The 19,523-nt window shown below is 45.3% G+C and overlaps 1 protein-coding gene and 1 pseudogene across 1 annotated transcript in view; one reads left to right on the top strand and one right to left on the bottom strand.

Annotated features, from left to right (window-relative positions):
• The window catches only part of KIF5C (kinesin family member 5C), a 148,912-nt gene that overhangs the window by 41,687 nt on the left and 87,702 nt on the right, over positions 1-19,523 (top strand). Inside the window, exons 2-3 of the mRNA XM_040645119.1 lie at positions 8,356-8,446; positions 15,568-15,641. Coding sequence (XP_040501053.1) covers positions 8,356-8,446; positions 15,568-15,641 — 165 coding nt within the window. The remainder of the gene's footprint in view (positions 1-8,355; positions 8,447-15,567; positions 15,642-19,523) is intronic.
• LOC103659454 lies at positions 2,468-3,481 on the bottom strand (annotated as a pseudogene).

Genomic DNA, 19,523 nt, shown 5'->3' with positions numbered 1-19,523 from the left:
TTCATTTATACCGCATATTGGTATGCTGCCTTCCTGGACAATACTCAGTATTAACTACTGGAGTGAGGAGCACAGAAACCCTACCATGAATCCCTTTAAACATCCTTTCCTTCTCGTCCACTGTTCTCTTTCTTAAAGCACCTGGGTCATTGTATAATTTATGGTTTCCATGAGATGATTCCCTCACTCTGGACCACTTTCTAAATATTACGACAACAGTACAACAGTGTCTTATAATGCCTAGAAATATCTCTGTATCCATAATATATGTTGAAATGAATTTTATGATGCGTTAAGTGTCAATTATAAAAACTCCTGAGGGCTGCCTGGGTGGCTTAGTTGGTTAAGCATCTAACTCTTGATTTCGGCTCAGGTCATGATCTCAGGGTTGTGAGATCGAGCCCCGCGTCAGGCTCAGCACTGGGCGTGGAGCCTGCTTCAGATTCTCTCTCTCTCCCTCTTCCTTCCTTCCCTCCCACTCTCTCTCCCTCAAAACAAACAAAACCAAGTTCTCCTGAAAATCAGTATCACAAAGAAATGCCACTTCATACTCACTAGGATGGTTATAATAAAGAAGACAGACAGTAATAAGGACATGGAGAAATTGGAACCCTCATACATTGCTGGTGGGAATGTAAAATGGTGCAGCTGCTTTGGAAAACATTCTTCAAAAAGTTAACTCCTATAGAGTTACTATATGACCCAGAAATTCCACTCCTGGGTATATGAAATGAAAGGGGAAATGAAAACATGTGCACATAAAAATTTGTATATGAATGTTCATAGCAGTGCCCATAATTGCCAAAAAGTGGGAACAACCCAAATGTCCATCCTGCTGATGAATGGATACATAAAAAGTGGTTAATCTATGCAATGGAATATTATTCAGTCATGAAAGTGAAAGCTACAATAGGGATGGACGTTAAAAACATACTAAGTGAAAGAAAATGTTAGTCACAAAAGCTACATATTATATGCTTCTATTTATATGAAATGCCTAAAATAGGCAAAGCTGTAAAGACAAAGTAGATTGGGAGGATGGGGAGTGACTGCTAAGGGGTACTGAGTTTCTTTTCGGGGTGATGAAAATGTTCTGAAATTAGATAGTGGTGATGGTTGTCCAATCTGGTAAAGATTCCAGCAACAGCCGAATGTACCCTTTTATTAAAGGGGTGAATTTTATGGCAGGTGAATAATATTTCAATAAGTAACACAAAACAAAACTTGTTTAGGCACGATATTTGTGTTGATAAAAAATGAGTATCAACATTAACCCAAGGACTTCCTGCTTCTTAGGTGATGTTTTGGAAACATTCTTTCAGGTTGTTACCAAAGCCCTTCAGAGTCTGTGAGTTTATTTAATTTCTCCTTGTGCAAACTAATACAATGTTTTAGTGATGTCTTAACCTTGGGCACCTATGGAGTCCTTCAAGTCAGGACAAATCCACACAACTTTTAGGAAGGAAGCACATCTGTCTTTCTCTTTCCCTCTGAGAGAAAAGAGATTTAGACAATGAACACAGCTCCCAAAATGAAACATAGCTGTGCTGTTGACACAGGCAGGTCTCTTGGGCCTTGGTCTGTCTTGTTCTGGAGGGCGGTGCCAGGTCTAATACTTCAGGGAGGCCGATTTAAATCAATATAAGGATACAACCTTCTAACAATTGGAGCCAGTGGAGGTTCGAGCAGTTCGTCATCGCCGGTGAGGGCTTGTGGAGACGAGGGCTCGTGGCGATGGGAGTTGCACATTGAGAGGAGGCTGGAAGGGCTGACTATAGGGTCAGTACTAACTCCGAGAGGCCAAGATCCTCGTTCCCTTGTTCTACGGCCCCAGGTCTCATTGCAATGACTCCTCGTTCAGCGAACTGATCAACTGTGTATTTGAAAATAATTTAGAACTGATTAGGAGGAAAGCAGGAAAAACAAAGCTCCAGAAGCTCGTGCTTGTTGTTTCCTTGATGTTCAGAGAGAACAACTGATTCTAAAGCCAGAACTTTTAGAACACTAGATAGGGAGCCAGGAGGTCTGAATTCGGGACACAGGTCTGCTACCTACCTAATTGGCTGGGTGACTTTCTGCAAGCCATCTACCCTCTCCTGACCTTAAGTTTGTGGGTCGGGCTGACCTTGAAGGACTTTTAGGCTCTGAAACATTCTAGAATTATTCTTAATAACTTCCAACTTTTCATAGCCAAGTCTTACACTTGCTCACACATGCCTTTTCCTAGGCTCTGATTGGCCTTTGCCTGTTGGTTTTTTCTTTCCTGGCATACATGAACTATTTGATTACGATTGAAAACTGTGTCCAGTACTGCTTGGCTGCTTGGCTGCTTGGCTGTCCAGTGTGCACGACCGTGTCCCTCACCACTGTGCCCCAGGAAGATGTTAGCGGGTCTCTACTCCTTCCCAAGACCAGCACAAAAGCCCCAAGTTCCACAAAAGGCTTATGTCATACAGAGGGGAGGGGTTCAGTCCTTCGTGGCCACTGCTTTCCTCACGGCAGCAGGACGTTGCCCCGCTCCTCTCTCTTCCTCTTGGCATAGATGTGTGTCCCCACCCTCTTCTTGATGAACTTGAGGGTGCACTTGTCCTTGGAGACCTTGAGCAGCGCCATGGCACACCGCTTGTATTGGGCAAAGCCACACACCTCTCAGATTACGTCTCGCGTGAATTTTGTGTGCTTGGTGAGGCGCCCGTGGCAGTGGCTCGGCCTTGGCACATTCACAGTCTCGGTCACCTTGTGGCCCTTGCTCAGACCCATGGCCATAGCGTAGTACAGAGCGATGGCTGCTGCTCCTCCTGGCTCCCGTGGCATCAGGCTTTTGCGTGTTTTTAATTTCTTCTGTTGCCAGTAAGGCTTGCCACGTGCATGCCCACCGTTTTTCTCGCCAGTCTAACCCTTCTTCCCTGGTCTTATGCGCTTCTTTCCTCAGTGGTTCCATGTCAGTCCCACCTTCATGGTCAACACTTTCTTGACTTCTCTAGGCTACAGTAGGGGTCTCTGACTTTTGTTACCTTGTGAATTACCTCGCTTCAGTCTATCATATGAGTCCTAAGCATCTGCTGTTTGTGTGTCTCCTACTTTTCCAGTACATCATAAGCTGCTTAGGAAAACAGCATGGTGTGAAGGAAGAACACTTGAAATCAGAGACTTAAAGTTATTTCCCCAAAGGGCCTCAGTTTTCCAGTCTGTGGCATGGGAATAGTAACATCTACCTCATGGAGCTACTGTGAAAATGAAATGAGATGAAACAGAAGAAAAGGGTTTGGGTCGTGTTTGGTGATGGTGCGGGTAGACAGCCCTGAGAAGGTGGCCAGCAGAGGCTGAAAGAATTTGTCATCTCTTGTACTTTCAGGAAGGAAGTCACATGAACACCTGGCACAGAGACTTGAAGATTGTTCTCAGAAATCCGTTCCTTTTCCTAATACTCCTCAGTGTCTAAAGATAATTCCACAGAGCGAGTTTAAATCTTGCTGTGGAAATTTAAGGGTTTTTTTCCCCTCTCTCTTGCTTTTCTTTTCTTTTCTTTTCTTTTCTTTTCTTTTCTTTTCTTTCTTTCTTAAGATTTTATTTATTTATTTGACAGAGAGACAGCCAGTGAGAGAGGGAACACAGGCAGGGGGAATGGGAGAGGAAGAAGCAGGATCCCAGCAGAGGAGCCTGATGTGGGGCTCGATCCCAGGACTCTGGAATCATGACCTGAGCCAAAGGCAGACGCTTAACGACTGAGCCACCCAGGCTCCCCTCCCTGTTTCTTTCTTTCTTAGTTACGATAGAGAAAAATCATTCAAATCATTGGGCACCTTTGGTCCCAACCCTTGGTTGGTCTTAGAGATTATTATTAGATTACTTCTCCATGACCTCTTCTTGGGCAATTAATTTCAGTTTCCTTAACATCCCTCCTGGTGCCCATCTTCTAAATGTTGAAGTGGGTCTTTTGCTTTCCTCCATCTCACAGAGTAATATTCCTTCCAGGCTGGGGAACAGTTGTTGGGTAATGGGTCAAATGAATTAAGAGGCAGGCCATATGGTTCACGGACACTTTGCTCTCAACAACTTGATAGGAAGTGGTTTGATTTTTTTTTTTTAATTTTAACTATAAAAATGTAAGAGCCCTCTGCTGTTATTTTTTGCATGTGATCCTGGTAAGTTATTTAGTTAGACTGCTGCTATGCCATTAGCTGCTCTCTGTAGAGGCTTTTGTGGCAAAGCTGTTTCCAGTTGTAGTGTGTACGGAGTGTGCGTGTCCCATCCAGATTCCTTTCATAAACTGCAGCAGGTTTGCCTACATGCAGTGAGCTCTTGGGATTTATACGGCTTCTGTCTTAGCTGCTTAAATGCTTTAATTGTGGTGGTCCTTTTGATTGGTTGAGAATAGGTCACACGCTAATTGCTATGGAGCAAACTGAATAGGGTAATGTGATGGAGAGTGATGCCAGGATGGGGGTGGCGCTGCTTTAGATGGAAGCATGGAAGCCCTCGAAAGAGGAGAAATTGGAGTTGACATCTGCAGGGTGATAAAGAGACAGCCAAATGAAGATGTCTGGTGAGCCAAATGAAGATCTGCAGTGAGAGAATCTGAGGTTCTGGGAAGGAAGTGAAGAGCAAAGGCCCCAAGCCATGGAGTGCACGGAGGAGTGAAGAAGTGCAGAGGGTTACTGTAGTGAGACGGAGGAGAATGCAGGGGGGTGGGGGTGAAGAGGGTCTGGTCTAACAGAAGCCACTGGAGGTTTTTAAGGGAGGATTTGATGTCATCTGATTTATAGTTCTAGAAAGCTCACTCTGCCTGCTAACTGGAAATTGGATTGTTAGGAGCAAGAATGGTGTCAAGAAGACCAGTGAGGAGACTGTAGCTGTTGTCCAGATGAGAAACCATGGTGGCTCGAGCTAAGGTTGTGTGGTATGGATGATGAGACATGATCTATTTGGGATATATTTGGAATATGGAATCTATGGGACATATGTGATGATTTTGGTCTCTTACTCAGATATGGAGCACTTGATGATTCATTTTTGGTCAGCTAAGTTTTAGATGACTAATGGAATCCAAGTGGAAATGTCCAGCGGGTGATTGAGTATCTGAATCTGGAGCTTGGATGAGATTTGAAGTCTGAAGTGTTCATTTAAATTATGTGAAGATCAAGAATGTAGACGGAGAGGAGGCTGAGGTGTCTGAGTCTGGGATACACCATCGTTTAGAAGAGACACCAGCAAAGACTCGGACAGAGAGTAGCCAGAGGGATGGGAGAACCGTGTGCTGAATAGGTGCCTGGAAAGGAAAGTGTCTCCGGGAGTAATTGGCGCTCTCGTCCTTCAGTTTCAAGTGTTAGCACTTCGCACCCCTATTAAAACGTTAATTGAAAGATGTATTCTGTAGCTGCACATTTAGTGACAGCCAGAGCACGCTGGGCCCAGTGCTAGTCTGCGGAAACCCTCAGCCACAGCGGGATCACAAACAGGGAGACTGTCATCTCCTGGGGGCCAGGGGAGGGGGTTTGCTGAAGTCTCTCAGGGTTTGTGAGCTCTTCATACCATTACCAAAGCAGCAAAGACTGACGTTGTTGTTGTTGTTGTTAAATGGCAGTTGTATATGTAGCTCGCACAGCAAGGCCACAAATCAATTCTTGGAGAATAATCCATAACCAAATTTTGATTCTCAATTTGAATTTTAAGAGTCGAAGGTTCACTTAGAATAAAAGCCTATATAGCCAACTTAGTGTATGAAAAGACAAAAACCCTTACGTTTTTAACTTCCTTATATGCCAGTCCTGATGAGAAGTCTCAAAACAAGTCATTTTCTACATTTTATCTTTTCTCAAAGGCAGTTTCTGTTCGGGAGTTAACTACAGCTTATGGAAAATTGTTGTATTATGTCTGTCACTTGATAAATGATATTATTTAAATGAGTAGTAGAGATTTCTTGCTTTCTGCCTCTCTTCAAGGGAACATACATTGTACTCCAACAAGCATTTTAAGTCGAAGGGCAAAGTTGGGAATCCTCTGTTTTTTCTGTACAATTTACCACAAATTAATAGGTCATTTTTCCTGCTGTAGTAAGTGCATTTTCTCCAAAACTCAAAGCAGGATTGTTCTGGAAATAAGATGGTTTATTTTGGTGATTCTCATCAAGTTTGGAGAAATAATGGATTTGTTTGAAATTAAGCAAAGCTATAGTTTCTTTTAAGAAAGTTCAGTGGATGACAAATACTTATGCAAACTCCGTAAATGTTTATTCTGACCTTTTACCTTACTGACATTTAGTTAATTTTATGAACAGATAAAGCTAATAAGAATGTAGTAGGCTGATAGTTGGCAACAGATATTGGTGAGGAATATTCTCTTGGTTTTTCAACCAAATACTTGGTTCACTACTGGAATGAAACTTGCTGGGAACAAAACATCAGAAAATAACCCCTTTCCATAATTGTAACAAAATGACTGATTCTGCTGCTTTGTATAGAAATAAAATTTCGGAGTACCTTGGGTAGCTCAGTTAAGCATCCAATTCTTGATTTTGGCTCAAGTCTTGATCTCAGGGTTGTGAGTTCAAGCCCTGTGATGGGCTCCATGCTAGACGTGGAGCCTACTTAAAAAAATTTTTTATGGTACTTCAAAATTCTCCATTTCTTCTAAGACCAAACTGGAAGTAGCTCATTTACCTGGTTGGCTCAATCCCATTTTCAAAGACTAAAAGCTCAAGCATAACACCTGAAGCAAAGGACTTTAGCTATATGCAGCACTACCCACAGTCATGAATGAGTAAAACGCCAAGCCAGTGTGACAGCTGTGTACTTTTTTTTTTTTTTTAAAGATTTTATTTATTTATTTGACAGAGAGAGACAGCCAGCGAGAGAGGGAACACAAGCAGGGGGAGTGGGAGAGGAAGAAGCAGGCTCCCAGCAGAGGAGCCCGATGTGGGACTCGATCCCAGAATGCTGGGATCACGCCCTGAGCCGAAGGCAGACGCTCAACGACTGTGCCACCCAGGCGCCCCCAGCTGTGTACTTTTGTGTGAAGGTTATGGGATGTAACAAGCCTTGTCCTTGGGTCCCTCATGAGGAGTTATCTTTTTGAAGCATTGGCAGGACTGTCCTGGGGTAAACGTTCCTGGTGTCTAAGCCACGTGTAGGACCTGGTGCAGGGTGGGGGTGAAGGAGACTCCGGGCTCTCCTCTCTCCTTCCCTTCTCCTGCCGTCCCCTCTAACCACTTGGGGAAAACGAAGATGAAGGGCTGCCTGGGTGGATCAGGCTATGGGAAAGGGCAGCGGGAGGGCCACCCCTTGTCTGGGTGGTGTTGGTGGGGAGAAGGTACCGTTATGGGGCAAGGTGGAGGGTTCTCCCCGTGGTCCTCAGGACATATAAATGCCCTATAACTCCTTGGTGAACATCGAGTGATTGGGGGTCAGGGCTCATAGAGAGCAGGGCAGAGCTTCTCCCCTTCCCTTCTGACAGTTACTCCCTCAAATGGCACATGACCCACTGTCAGACCAAACCCCAAGATCCTGCACCTGGGGAAATCACTTGATTTATTATACAGAAGGGCCCTCTGTGGCTTGGAAGCCTCCACCCAGTTAGGCATCACTTATAGATGTGAAGAAAACACTAGAATTCTTTGGGATACAAAGCAATAATATCTTGCTCTTAAGAGCAGCTTCTTCAATTTGATCATGTCAGCTTCCCATCAAATAAAATCCAAGCACAGTATCTTGGCTATCAGTGCCCTGCATTAACTGGCTCCTGATTTCCTTCCTCACCTCCTGTTGTGCCGGCCCCCAGTTACTCGAACACTCCAGACCCCTTCCCGCGTGCTCCACCCTCCGCTCTGTCTGCTGCGTTCTTCCATGGCTCTTCACTTGCCTCAGTCTTTCTGATCCTTTACAGATCCTCTGAACTGGCATTTCCTCAGGGAGGCTGCTTTGCGCTCTCTGTCATCCCTCTGTCCCATTATTTTGTACCTGGGCATTTTGTATTTCCCCGCCACTCTTGATTGAATGCTTTATGGGCCAGACTGGTTTCTGATTTGGTTAGCCTCTAGTCTAGTTCCTGGTTCAGAGGAAGCTCTCAAAAAATAAATGAATGAATGAAGCCTCAGCCTACTTTTCATCAGAAAAAGTGTTTCAAGTAAAAACAAAACAAAACAACCCTTTTTTTTTTCCTTTCTCAGATTCTCAGCATGTAAAACACATATGCCCATCGTACGTGTGGGTTCACACTGTAATAATTCTCTAGTCTTGGTGTGGAGCTGCCTTCAAGGATAGGGTTTGTGATTTAGTGCCTGTAGTCTAACTGCTTTAGTGCTTTTTATTCCTAAACTTCTAATGTGTTTTCACCGCCCTTTCCTTTCGTCTTTTTTAGCAAGGGAAGCCATATGTCTTCGATAGAGTGCTGCCTCCCAGCACCACCCAGGAGCAGGTTTACAACGCGTGTGCAAAGCAAATTGTCAAAGGTAAGTGCTATTTCTTTATTTCCTCCTGGGCCTTTCAGAGTAATTGAAAACATTAAGTGATATTTGCAGCCTAGGAATCAATGTGCCTTGACTATAAGCAGAGGCCTGCTAATTGGAAACACTGAATTATAGCTGGTGCTCTGGCCCTGATATGTTATGATGTCAGGCAAGTTCTCGAACCTCTCTATACCTCCTTGCCAAGGAAATTTCTTTATTTCTTCGGCCACCTTTTTGGCAGAATTATTCTGCCACCTTGAAGCTTAAAAGCTATGGTCACACTATTTCTGTATGGTTTTAAAATACTGCTGTAGTGTATAAGGCCTCCGTTTTACTTTGAAGGAGACAGAAATATATATATTTCTGAATCTCCAGTTGTATATTTTTGGCTGATGTATTTTGTACATCCATCTCTTCAGGGAGAAGCCTTACACGTGGAAAATTCTTGGGCATCAAGGCATTTTCTACAGCGTCATAAAATCACATTACCTTCTGCTTATTGAGCTGTTCTTCCCACTCAGCATTCCTTAAATGTACTTTCATCCAACCCACTTTCAACCTTTCCACCCAGATACCAACACTTGTTCCTCCAAATAGATAGCCTGAAGCCTAAAATTGTCTTAGACATCAGTCCTTTTCTCTGGGACTGGCCTTGGCCCTGCAGGATTTGTGTCAAAATAACAGCAGGGAGATGAAGCAATTTACACACTGCTCTACCTTGCCCTTTCAAATCAGGGGCAGGCTGGAGCTTGCCTTGGGGGAGCCCGCCATCTGGACAGAGCCGAGGGGCATCTCCTGCTACTTTGTTTTTCATCTTCAAATCTTAACCTTCAACTCTGAACGCTATGGCAGCTGTGCTTTCAAATGTCCCGATGTTGCCACCTTTACAGGTAGCTCTAGGTTTAAGGAGCAAAAAAGCAAAAACAGAATTCAAAAAGCACCTTGTCATGCAAGATGTGCTTGTTTTTGGAAGCCGAGCTGACTGCCTAACTATTTGAAATTCATAAAAGCCAGCCCTGGGTGCATCTGTTAGGTTAGTTCTGACCCCGGACACCTGCGTGGGAGACTTAGTCAGTATGTAACGTTCCTCACTGAGGTGTATGGTTATTCACATTCCTGTTGCAGACATCAATTACGTTGGAAGGTCTTCACAGTTAGATTATTACAGAAAACAGAAGAGAAAAAACATGTCTGAATTTGGGCTCCTCTTGAATCATACTGTGGGCCTGTATCTGGTGGTAATGTTTGTCTTCTCTCTGCTTCTATGCTTTTGTATCTCTTCCTGTCTAAAAATGTTTTCTCTCTCTCTTTCTCTCCCTGGAGTGTGTTGTTCTGGTGTGCTCCTAGACAGCCCTCCTTCCTCTCCATTAGCAGACTCTTCCTTATTTTTATTAAAGTAAGATTAATCACATATAAGCCATAATTTCGCTCTTTTTCTCTCCCCTTTCATTATCAGAATCAAATAGTATTTACCACGTGCTGTGCTAAGCATGAGGTCCATTTAAATACATCTCTAAGTTGATGTTGTAATTAGAGATGAATGCACTCCATTTTTAAAAAATCCTGTGATTAACAATCCCAATCTTTCAGTCTTCATTACTAGAGAAGTTGGGTCTCTTTCAGTGTTTGGGTTTTTCTGTAGTATGAAATGTCAGAAATAGGCAGTCCTTGGAAAGTTCTTATGAAGATGTGACCTAACTGGATAACTTGAGGCCCAATAGATGGTGAGCCACAAAGAAAACCGTTTAGGGTAACGTTAGGCTCTGACATGATATGATACACAGGTATTTTTCAGACACTGTAAATGTAATGTGAACATACTCATTTTGTAACAATAAAGAGTACTTTCTTCTTCCTTGAAAGGAAATTATTAGGGGATGATGAAGGCCTAATTTGACTTTTTTTTTTTTTAAAGATTTTATTTATTTGACAGTGAGAGACACAGCGAGAGAGGGAACACAAGCAGGGGGAGTGGGAGAGGGAGAAGCAGGCTTCCCGCTGAGCAGGGAGCCCGATGCGGGACTCGATCCCAGAACCCTGGGATCATGACCTGAGCCGAAGGCAGACGCTTAACGACTGAGCCACCCAGGCGCCCCCTAATTTAACTTTTTTAAATATCCACTAAGGCTAGCGTGAGAGGAGGTGGCCATGTTATTTCTGCATCAGCAAGGTAAAACACAGATATATAAGAAAGAACGCCTTGGAATAGTTACTAGGTACAACGGAGGTTTCTTTTGTCATGACAAGCCCTATTTAAATCAGGCAAGGAAGGTGGTGCTGTAGGGGCCTCTTTTTCTAGAGGCCAGGAATTCAATCAGATAACTTCGGAAGGTCACCGCAGCCCCCATGATTCATGGTAATGTAGTAGACTGGTGAGCTTTTCTTTCAAGGCTCTCTGAACCCTTAACGTTTTTGAGATCAGAAAGGCTCCTTTTAACTGGATAGCTTTATTCTCTCTTGGTTTTTTCATTCCCTTCGACTTCACTGGGTTTTTCAAAACATATTTCAAACATTTGATTGTAGCATTCTGGTACCTCCCACACTCCCATCTTTGTCTGGTGTGTGTTTTTCAAAATGTTGTCTGAAAGAGTATGTGGAATTCTCCGTTTCTTCCAGAAGAGCTTATAGGATTTGTGACTATCAGCATGGTCGATAGGAAGGTGTCTGTGGACGCGCTACGAATTAAAAACCATGGTTACTGCTTGCTCTTGTTGAAGTATGGGGAATTATTTCCCAGCCTACAGAAGTCACTCTGGGCATTTGCCTTTCAAATTAACTAGATATAGACTGTACAGGGCAAGAGAAGGTGGTTTCTTGTTTTCTACATCTGATTTCTTTAAGCTTCATTCATTTGGTTGTTTTATCCATTCCTTTATGCAAAGATATTAAGTATTTACCATGTGGTGTAGGCACTGCTAGGGACTAGAGTCACCAAGATATAGAAGACTGTCTGCAAAAAGCTTCATGTATAGGAAAAGAGACAGATGCATTCATAGTTATACCTATGGGGAGCTTTAAGGTGGCTGTGTGGAAAATGCTGTGAGAGCACAGAAGAAAGTCACTTGGGACTGATTTTGGTGAGTGGGGATGAGGACTGGAGAATGAAGGAAGGCTTCTTAGAAAGGTTGGGTCCTGAAGACTGTAGAATTTAGCAGGGCTGTACAAGCATTAGGAACAACAAAAGCATAAGGACACATTATATGGCATGTTTGGCCAACTTAGAGTGTTGCAAGGTACCTGGGGGCTGGGACTTAAAAAGATAGGCTGGAGCAGAGTTTGGTGGAAATGGATGGGCTTTATCCTTCAGGCAATGTGGACTCATTGACAAATTTAAGTTCAGGGTACTATAAGATCTATTTTATTATATTATAAGTGACTCTTAAGAAATATATTTATTGGGCTACTGTCAGGCACCATCTATGTTACATATATTATTTTATTTTAAGTCTCAACAATTTTATGAGGTGTGAGCATTATTGTTCCCATTGCACTAAAGAGGAATTTGAGGTCAAATAACTTGGCCAGGTCAGTTAAGGGGTGGTGAGGCCGGAACTTGAGCCTGCATTTGCCTGTCTTCCTTGAATTTTTCTGTACTACCCTGCCCCCACTTTTCTGGGGAGCTCATAATGAGCATTTAGTAACAGTTTATGAGTTGTTACTTTTCTATCAGGCCATATGGACTATTAACCAAGCATTGCAAAAAGACAGGGATAGGAATGGCGGTGGGGAGAGGGAGAGAATAGAGATTGCTGTCCCAGAGCTTTGGGGTGGCTCTGTCTGTCGTCCAACAGTGAGATGCATTTCCGTTCTGAAGATGCAGCAGTGCCCTTCCCTTCAGACTGGCCGGCCCGCCATTCTGGTTTGCCACTAGTGTTCAGCAGGGCTGCCTCCGGGCATATGCCTACTTTAGTAGTCTGGTTGGCCAGCCGGAGCCTTAGGATTCCAAGGCAGGGATGACTTGTCAGTCACTAGTGCCACTGACAGGCCACCATTTTACCTGGGGAGTTGGTAGGAAGCCATGCCTTCTCAGGAACTTGTATGATTACCTCCTCCCCAAATTCTTACCAACGGTGGAACTAACTCTTCTGCTCAGAACTGGCAAAACCTAGGGTGGAAAACTGGCTTCCGAAGTCTACAGCAGGATACAAGAAGTATTTTCAAGTTTCACCCTCGTCTCTGGAGGTGAGAAGGCTCTTCCCACCTGCAGCGGAATCTCTCTTTGGGTTTGCTTGGCTGCCGGATGGACGTGTACTGTGTTTGTGGGTGCTGCTGGCTGTGTGGCGTGAGCTGAGATCACATCACGCCAGAGCCCGTCACAAAGCAAGGTTCTGTCTGGCTGAGCTGGTTCCCGGCTCTGCGGCTGGTGCATAAAAATAGTCATTCTGCTACGGGAGAGGCTCTGAAACAAATGCTTTCCTTGGGCCCAGGAACTGTCATTCAGTGTGATGAAAGTGCTTTTGTGGGCCGTTTCTATGAGGGTCGAGTGGGGGAGGCTGTGCAGCTCAGTGTGGAGCGCTCCCGTCCTGCTCTCCTTGGCGGGGCTCCGGCCTCCTCCATCCCAGCGGCCCAACCCCAATGCATTGTGTGCTCACTCCCCCTCCTGCCTCTCCTCTCCCCCGATAATCACACATTCTAGGTAAACAAACCGACCCCCACAGCCTAGAGTCTGGAAGACAATCGAGAACACTGGGTTTCTTTTTAAAATTACCATTTAATTCACAATTGAGTTGATAGAGGACATCAGCTCTGTTCGACCTTGATACTAAAGATAGGTTCTCCAACAACGAATTAATTGTAACATGATTGTAAATAGTACTTTAAAGACCAAGCAGAGTTTGTTCTGATAGGGTTTTATGTGCTCTCTTTTCCTTAAAAAAAAGAAAAAATAATAATAATAATTGCATTCCGTGTTGAAATAGCAGCAACAAACAGTCAAGGATTCTCCAAGTAGAGTCTCCCGTGTTCCTTAGCTCCCTGCTCCCAAACAAGTGGCGTTCTCCATGAGCGCCTGTTTCCCTGCATGTGTCCCAGGCTTTACCCTGCAGGAGCTGGGGGGGCACAGCTAACTAGGAGTTAGTAGGATTGTGCATTCTACTTAAGGCGGTTGGATTCAGAGGTGTGGACCCTGTCCAGGGGAGCCTGGTTCAGGTGCCCGGCCCCACTGCCTCGTGGCAGAGGAAGAAGTGTGTGCCGGGTTTTCTCTTGTCCGTGGGGCTCTGGCTCTGAGCCGAGTTTTCTTTAGGGTGCGGCTCGTTGCTCTGAGCTGCCTCCTGCGTGCGTGTGCACGTGCAGGGTCGCCAGCCACCTGTTCGGAGGAGCAGAGGGAGCTGGACCCTTGGCCTTGGCCTCCTTACCCCTGATCTAATGCCTGGGCTGCCAGGTCCCAGAGTGCCTCCTACACAGGGCTGAAGGTGAGGAAGCCCTTTCAGTGTGGGGGGAGATGTTTGATTTCTAATAGACAGAAGCTTTAGTGCTGTGATTGTGGCTGGCGTTCCAACCGCCTGGAGTTGTTTATGCCATGAATATAGAATTTTAGAAGTACGACCGCAGGGTGGGGACCTCTTTCCTTGTGTCCCTCAAAGCCCATTGCATTCATGGCCGTTTAGAGGCTCTCCACTCTGAATCTGTTCTCTGAGCAAGTTGGCATTTCTGGGAAAACTGAAGCTTGAACCTCCAGCCCTTACACTGTGGTCTTCAAATTTTTGCTTCTCCTGTTCCCAAGGAAACCATTACCAGAAGTTTGATATGTGTGAACATTCTCTCCCTCCCTCCTCTCTCTCAATATAGCTTGACACAAGCTCTGGAGGGCTGCTAGGATTTAAAAAAAAAAAAAAATCTGCTTAATTTCTTTCTTTTTTTTTTAGCTTCTTGAAGGAAAATCCCACTTTCTTTTCTGACCCCAGTTCATACTCCATTAACCTCAGATCAATAAAATGTATATTGAAAAAAGTTTTAGACAAGCTAACAAAACAACAGAAATTAGCGGCATTATGAAATTCGGAGAGAACAAAACCACAAACCAACCAGCCTCATCAGGGCCTGAACTACATGGAGCTGGTGGCCTGGGCTTGGTGAGTGAAGAGGCCAGTGGCCCCGAAGAGGACGCTTCAGTAGGGGGTTCCTCTTGCTCCCGCTGCCCTTTGAGGAGTGAGGCTTCCTCCCCTTACGTAGAGATGTTGGGTCAAGGATATTAATCATGTACTATTTCCCTTTTGGTAATGTTGATGCAGATGAAGGAGGATTGAGGGAAACGAGTGCTAAATGTATTTTAATCACCTCTGCTGCTTTGAAGGAATTCCCACAGATAATCTTCAGTGCAAAGCAGCCTCTGTCCTCCCGCCTCCCCTCGTCCCTGTGTGAAATGGAAGCTGGCCTGCCGTGTGCGGGGCTTTGCACAGTGTGCTCCTTGTGTAATTAAAAGAAATTCCCGATGCTGATGGCCCTGGGCCGCCCTGCTAGCGCTGTCACTGAAAAAACAGAGGCCTTCACTTTGAGCGAAGGCCCCGGCGGTTTCCGGGCTGATTGGATTGTCCCTGTGTGGCTGGGTTTACAGAGTGGGGCCCTGTCCTTCTCCCCAGCTCTGCACTAGCTCCGTTCTGAAGGGGCTGCGGGCGGCCTTCCTGAGAAACCTCCCCAAGGAGCTCGCCTGCGCCGGCATTTCAGCTGACCCAAATCAGATCTTTAGGAAAGAAATTCTATTCTGTACCTCACTCCAGAGACTCAGGACACTGACAATGTTTTTCTTCCTCCGACTGATCTCAGGAGACCAATTTAGAGATGAAAACTCAAGTATCTTTCTGCTAAAAAGGAAGCGTACTGTTCGATATCTGTCTTAATGTTGATGTTACTGGGAGAGAGGGTGTCTGCCTCTTTTTCTTTTTGCCTCTTTCTTCATTAATATATTCTGTAGGAATGTGAGTACATTTCTTATTTGTGGAACAGTGGAGGCCTTCGTTTCTGCTTTTATCTCACAATTCTACTTAAAATGCAAATGGAGTTGAAATACATCATTTGTGTGAAAAATGAGATGGGCCATTTGGAAAATGTAATTTTAAAATATGGAACCAACACTAGCATATGATCAAAGTAATGAGTTAATTTTAATTTCGTTTTCTTGCTTGCAGATGTCCTTGAAGGTTATAATGGGACGATTTTTGCGTATGGACAGACCTCATCGGGAAAAACGCACACCATGGAGGTAAGATCGCCGCGCGCCGTGGGGCATTCTCTGGGGTGGCTGGGCAACTCTGGTGCGGCCGGCCACGTGCCGGCGCGTGCAGGCCCTTGACTGCGTGCAAGAGAGGTGGTTAAGGGGCTGCTCATGTTTGGCCAATTTGTTTTGTCTTTGTGGAGTTTCGAAATAGTGGCGATAAAATCTCGGGTTCAGAATTTAAAAAAAAATCCTTTGTTGGTAGCTCTCTCGAAATGGTAGATTCTATTCAAAAAGAGTCCTCAATAAGCTAAACAAACAGTGGTGTGAGTACCCTTATGCATCGCGGCCCTAATCTCACTGAGAAGGTCTGTTGTGAGAATCACTGATGCTAAGGAGGGCCGCTCTGGGGGGGTGAGTTTCCTCAGAGGAAATAAAACACTGTAGGACGAGATGTAAAGAAGTTGGCTTGTGGACCAAATCCAGTCCAGAGATACTTTTGTTTGGTCTGCACTGTGTGTTTTTAAATTTTTTAAATTTATTATTATATGTATTTTTTAATTGTAGACAGTGCTTAAGATAGGACGATTTCACACAACTCTAACTTTCCAAATTTGGTTGAAAATTCTGAAGCTCCTACAACTTGGTGAAATTTCACCATAATAAAAAGTGTAGGCTTCATTAGTGCAGAGATCTTCATTGTCCCGTTCACCTGTTTATTCACGCACATTCCAGTGCGCGGAACAGTGGCTGTCATCCAGGAGGGGTTCAATAAAATATTTGTTAAATTGATAGCCTCGGGATGACCGTGGCCAACCCTCATGTGTGGACTGGGCCGTCCAGTGCACCCCAGCCTCCTACACGCACACTGCGAGTGTGGACTGACATGCAGCGTCCTCACTCGTTAACGTACACACCTGACCTCTGCGGGCATGTGAAGGGGTGAGCCCAGCTCAAAGTGTTGGCTGTGGAGCCCTGGGGCTCCAGGCTGTCTCCCAGACAAAGCACATCTGCACATAAAATTGGCCCCCTTTCCTTCTTCTCCTGCGTTTTGCCACGGCCTCCTGTAAGCCCTTCAGGGCCGGATATTCTTCTAAAGCCTGGACCCCTGACAGCTGAGGAGAGGTGGAAGGGTGGTTATTACAAGACACAGTGCAGAGCAGGTTTGGGGAGTTCAGCTGACAAGCAGCAGCGTAAGAGGAATCCTTGATCCTTCAGGCTTCGGATCTTCATTTACGGTACCCTCCTGGGAATGTTACTGAGAGACGTCTGCTGCAGAATCGGTTTAGCTTATGAATCATTCCTATTGAAGAGGAGATTTCAAAGGCACGAGGCTAAAACCCTTGGGGCTCTGATGTTCTGCTCACACCAATTTCAAGTGTGCGTGTGACTCTGGGAGATCTCATTTCTGTTGTGTTGACTCACTTTCACCCATTTTGCGGGGGACAGTGGCTCCAAGATTGCACAGATTAAAGGAAGCAGGAGGGTGATTTGTCACTGCTTCTGGACGGAGCAGGCCTGTTCCCTGACACCTGAGCCTTGGCTGTGCTCTTCTCTGCTCTCATGTTCTCATGCTGTACACCTTGGAGACGCAGGCATGACCCGTTGCCTGCTCTCTCACTGGGCCCCAGACCCTTAGCCTTGCAGGCATTAGCAGAGTTGCAGCTCTGTATTTCCTAAGTACCAGCAACTCCAGGAGCCATGACGAACGCCTCCTTTGTAGGCCAGAAGGTGTAAGAGAGAGGGGGCATCTCATGAGGGTGTCCCATCAGTCTCTAGGTTTTTGGAACATCACCAAACAATATGCAAAACAACAAAAAATGCAATCTTTAGAATCCCCTCAGATCATAGGGACTGTTTACAAGAGTGATCTTTTTAGCTTTGGGATTAAGTCATCTTTGGGAAATACAAGGTATTTGCTCAATGTCAGAAATTTAGATTGTAAACCATCAAAGGAGAGACCTGTCCCCAGAGTAAAATCTTAGTTTGTGTTGTGTGTGTGTGTGTTGGGGGGTGTGAATTGGTGGGTGTAAGGAGATGGCAAAGACGAATGCCCGCTCTTTAAAAGGAAGATCGGAGACGTTCTGTTAAACGAGGGCGTCTGGAGCCCTGGGCGGCTCACAGCGAGAGCCTTACAAGGCCTGCAGCGCCGCCCAGCCAGAGGGACTCGTGGGGACCTAAAGGGAACTGGCTTCTGGGCAGGTTACTCTCACAGCTGCCTAAATTCTGTAGCCTTTTCATCCACATCAGTTTTAAAAGGCTGATTGCAAGGGGTTGCTTTTCTTTATCGTGACTTCTGAAGATCATGAACTTATGCCCATAGGAGGAAGGGACGGGGTGGATGGGAGCCCTTTCCTAGCCCCCCTCCCCAACACACACCGTTAGTCTGGTTCTTTCTGTCCAGTGATTATAGATTGGAGAGAAGGTAGGGGATATTTTAGAGGAAAACAGAGGAAAGGAGGAGTCCTGAGCTGAAGTCATAGAGACTGTGGGAGACTGAGAAACCCAGGACCCTGGAATGCAATTAAATTAAAAGCAACAACAACAACAACAACAACAACAGCTCTGCAGGGCTTGCACCATCTGAAAGGATTTATGTATTCGGAATTACACATTGTGATTTTTCAGGCTTTTGGAAGGGGATGTTAACTTCCTGAATGGACAGAGCTGTCACATTTTAAAGCTGTTTTTCATTTTAATCCCCTCATTTTCAGTCTGACATCCAGTGGTGATTCCATTACCTTCTATTGAGGAGAACAAACAGATAAGCCTACATAAAATTGGAAAGATTAGCTTCTGAAGATGGAGCATTTAAGGCGGATTTTCAGTAAAAATATGAAACGCTTGACAGTGTCGATGCCAAGCTTGGTAGGACACCGTCGTGCACTGGGCCCAGGGCGTGTGCGGCCAGTGTTCCCAGGGCTGGGTTGAACGAAGGCTGCTGGGGCTGCTGGCTATATGGGGAAGAGCGGGCTGGACCTTTGTTTGGCCTGTGGTGCTGGGAAGGGCTTCTCTGGGCCCTGTGCCTGCTTTGTGGCCCTCTTTGGCCCAGATTTAGATGGATGGAGACATGCTGTTTTTCCTTCTGCCCAAGGGGACACCTGGAGCCCCTGGAATGGTGCAGGCCACCCCACTGCGGAGCTGAGCCTGCCAAGTGATTTTTCATGAGCCTGTCTGAGTGCATTGGTGCTCGTGTGAGCTGACAGGCTGCCTGCTTTCCCATCTTAAGTGTTTCAGGAAACTGTCCTGCTTGGGAGGTCGAGGTGGCACCTGGGGCTGGAACAAAGGGAGTCTTGTTCTGTGGCCGTGGCCTGGGTCTGGTTTCTTCTTTCATACATGCCCCGAGACGGCCACATTCAGAAGTGGGAGAAGTTTTTGAAGAGGATTATCTAGGATATAAGTATAAAAATGTTCTTTTTGTTTTATGAGAGAAAAAAAGGTGATGAAATGGGACATTCCTTTGCTACCCAAGTCCATCCCGATCCTTCAGCCAACTGAACTTGTCATGGCTCTCTAGAAGGACGTTATTCTTCCTCAGTTCCTGTACCTTTGCTACATCACTGTCCTCTCAGCTTCCCTGCTGTGTCCCCTTTGCCCATCCTCATCTTCCTCCTCTCTCAAGATTCGGTGTCCCTCAAGGAAGCCATCCCATATCATCCCAGCTGGAAAGGACTCTTCTGTATTCTGAATTTCTAAAGCTCTCTGCTTTTTTACCACCTTTTATTGCCTGAGGTGACTCTTGCGTATGTGTAGATGTGTATTTTATTTGCAAGAAAGGGTGAAGACCTTTATAGAACACCTCTCTCATACACATACACCACACATCAACACCCTCCAACACTCACACCCACGCCATACATACATCACACACATCCACACCATACGCTATGTAAAACACACACACACACACACACACACACACACACACAC

This window comes from Ursus maritimus, unplaced genomic scaffold (assembly GCF_017311325.1).
Source record: "Ursus maritimus isolate PB19 unplaced genomic scaffold, ASM1731132v1 scaffold_1, whole genome shotgun sequence".
NCBI classification, from domain to species: domain Eukaryota; kingdom Metazoa; phylum Chordata; class Mammalia; order Carnivora; family Ursidae; genus Ursus; species Ursus maritimus.
Note: the sequence above shows the minus strand (reverse complement) of the source record. Positions and strands in the feature narration are given on the sequence as shown.